At 35.0% G+C, this 3,236-nt stretch overlaps 1 protein-coding gene across 1 annotated transcript; it reads left to right on the plus strand.

Annotated features, from left to right (window-relative positions):
* The first annotated feature begins 1,740 nt into the window (after positions 1-1,740).
* Positions 1,741-2,958, plus strand: LOC136349756 (uncharacterized). The gene has a single exon (XM_066301481.1). The coding sequence runs from the start codon at positions 1,741-1,743 to the stop codon at positions 2,956-2,958; it is 1,218 nt and encodes a 405-aa protein (XP_066157578.1).
* Positions 2,959-3,236: the final 278 nt, after the last annotated feature.

The raw sequence follows: 3,236 nt of genomic DNA on the forward strand, positions 1-3,236 counted from the left end.
TATTAGCGGAGCTATGAATGTGAAAACAAAGTTAGGAATGGGGCTGCGAAAAAGGAAAACAGGTCGAGGTTTGAAAGGTGGAAAGATAACTCTAAACAGAGCAATTTTAAACGTGAAAAAGGGTCTCATCGGACAAAAGTTTAAAAACTTAAAATCTAGTGCCAAGTATGCCCTAGCACTTGCAAAAAAGAGTGGCAAAGTTTCACCCCCCAAAAGGAGAATTATTCCTATTCCTAAATCAGGTGGATTTTTGCCTCTGATACCTCTGTTTGCTGGTTTATCGGCATTAGGTGCATTAGGAGGTGGAGCTGCTGGTATTGCAAAAGCGGTAAACGATGCGAAAGCAGCTTCTCAAAAATTGGAAGAAGCGAAAAGACACAACGAGACAATGGAAGCTATAGCACTTGGTAAAGAAGGGAGCGGATTATACCTGAAACCATACAAATCAGGATGTGGACTTTACTTAAAACCATATTCAAAAAACTGTTAAGTGGAATACCTCGAAAATCACTAACAAATTTTCAGTTATTAAAATACGTAAAAAAATTACAAATTCCACATTTTCGAGGTATTTTCATGAGAAATAAATTACCACAGAAAATTAAAAAGAACGAGCGTGGTATAGTGAACCTGGATGATTCAGTCAACAAAGGAACTCATTGGATTTGTTATGCTAAAAAAGGGAAAAGTATTACATACTTCGATAGTTATGGGAACTTAAAACCTCCAAAGGAGTTGGTTAAGTATTTCAAGAGTGATGGACTCAAGAACGATATAAAGTATAATTATACGAGGTATCAAGCTGATGAGCAAATGAATTGTGGTCAGCTCTGTTTAGAATTCCTTTATAATAGTGTGTATAGAACTCAAGAGATTTATTTATAATTTTAATATTGACGAATCATGTCTTATAGTTTTGTTCTTACCGGTAATTCTGCAACTCTCACTGCGGAATTTAACCCTCCTATACATCTAGACGACAATTTCGAATACGTAATCGGTCTAGTCAACTTTGAAACTTTCAATTCAATTCCAAATATTGAGTCCGGATCTAATTTGTTTATTATTGATGAAGAATATATCACAATACCACCAGGTTGCTACGAGATAGAAGATATAGCTAATTATATAAAAAAGGACATTGGAGACAAAAAGACATTTGAGTTAACTGCAAACAATAACACTCTTAGAACACATCTTATTTCATCTGTAGATGTGAAATTTGAAGAAGGAACTATAGCAAAACTTTTGGGGTTTGAGTACCAGGACATACCGGCTAATACTTTGACAGTGTCTGATCACCCCGCAGATATCTTTAAGGTGAATGCTATAAATATCGATTGCAGTATAGCTGAAGGGTCTTTTCTAAATGGTACGCCAGTTCATGTAATACATCAGTTTTTTCCTAGTGTACCACCCGGTTTTAAAATAATCGAAACCCCTCAGAATGTCATTTATTTTCCCGTAATCGTTAACGTTGTAGATAAAATAACAGTGAAACTAGTTGATCAAGAGGGCGATTTGATTAATTTTCGAGGTGAATCCGTGACATTAAGACTTCATCTTAAACGCTTGGACTCACGATGGTAATTCTATATAATAGAACACCTAATTTAGATTTTGTCAGAAGGTTTAATACACCTTGTAAGCAGCAAACCCCCGATAGTACGAAACGATACACAAGAGGGTTAATGTCTTTGAATAAACAGTTTCTTGTTTCCCTAGGATTTACATTAAAAAATGGATCATATAAACGTCCAAGAAAAAGTTTTTATTGACGACTCAATTTTAAGCTGGGAAGTGCTCTCTTTTGATCCATTCAATCCTACTAAATTGGGGACAAACGATGAAATTAGAATATCCTTACAGCAAACCGGAAAATATCCCTTACCCTGCAAAAGTGAACTTTACATTGAACTAAAGGTTACGAAAGAGGATGGTACGCCACTTACAAACACATACTTGATAAATAATGCCGCGGCGTTTTTATTCAAAGAGTTGAGATATGTTCTAAATGGAGTGACAATTGACGCAGTACGAGATGTTGGTATAACAGCAACCCTTAAGGGTTATTCATCATATAATTTAAATGAAAGCGCTAAGCTTCAAAACGCGGGATGGTATCCGGTAGAAAAAGAAAAAAGCATCATGACGGACTCTAACGGAAATGTTTCTTTATGTATTCCTCTTAAGATGTACTCTGGTTTCTTTGAAGATTATAAGAAAATCATTTTAAATTCACATCAAGAATTAATCCTAGTTAGAGCTAACGATGATTCCAATGCATTGGTACAAACGGCAGCATCTACAGAAAAACCGAAACTTACGATAACAAAACTCTGTTGGAGAGTTCCACACTTAACAGTAGCAATTCCTCAGGAATTAGCACTTACAAAAACTATTGATAAAAATACTGACATCTTATTAACTTTTCGAAGCTGGGAATTAGTTGAATATCCAGAGTTATTAGAAGCCACCAGACACAATTGGACGGTAAAGACATCGACCAAAGTTGAAACTCCACGCCATGTCATACTCGCATTTCAAAAAGACAAAAGAGGTAATCTTAAAAAGGATATGAGCAAATTTGATCACTGTGACCTACGAAACGTAAATGTGTATTTAAATTCTGAAAGATACCCGTATGGTGACTTGCAACTTGATTTTAAAAATAATAGATTTGCAACCCTGTATGAAATGTTTTCCGAATTTCGTCAGGTTTACTATAATAACGCACAAGAACCGATTTTCACTCCGTCCGAATTCAAAGATAAAGCTCCACTTGTTTACATCAATTGTACTCACCAAAGAGATTTACTTCAAACTGGATCAGTCACTATGAGAGTGGAATTTGAAACTGCAGAAAAAGTGACTGATAAAACGACAGCCTATTGCCTCATTATTCATGACAAAATATTTAGTTATAATCCACTTACGAAAATTGTAAAACAGCTTTAAATTCCTACCACCACCACCACCACCACCATCAATATGTAGCGTTAAAACTTAATGTTCAGTTGAAATATTGTTTATAAAGATACTGCAAGTCGAAATGACAACTAGACTTGAAAGAATAGAAACTTTTTTAGAAAACCTACGAAATATTAAACGCCGGATTAGAGAATATTCCATCAAGAAATTTACTTTCCTAAAGTTTGAACAATTAAAAATATGAATATTCAAGGGTTTAAAGATGAAAATACCCTAAACGACTCTTTTCACATCATCAGCAGCAC

This window comes from Euwallacea fornicatus, unplaced genomic scaffold (assembly GCF_040115645.1).
Source record: "Euwallacea fornicatus isolate EFF26 unplaced genomic scaffold, ASM4011564v1 scaffold_54, whole genome shotgun sequence".
NCBI lineage: Eukaryota > Metazoa > Arthropoda > Insecta > Coleoptera > Curculionidae > Euwallacea > Euwallacea fornicatus.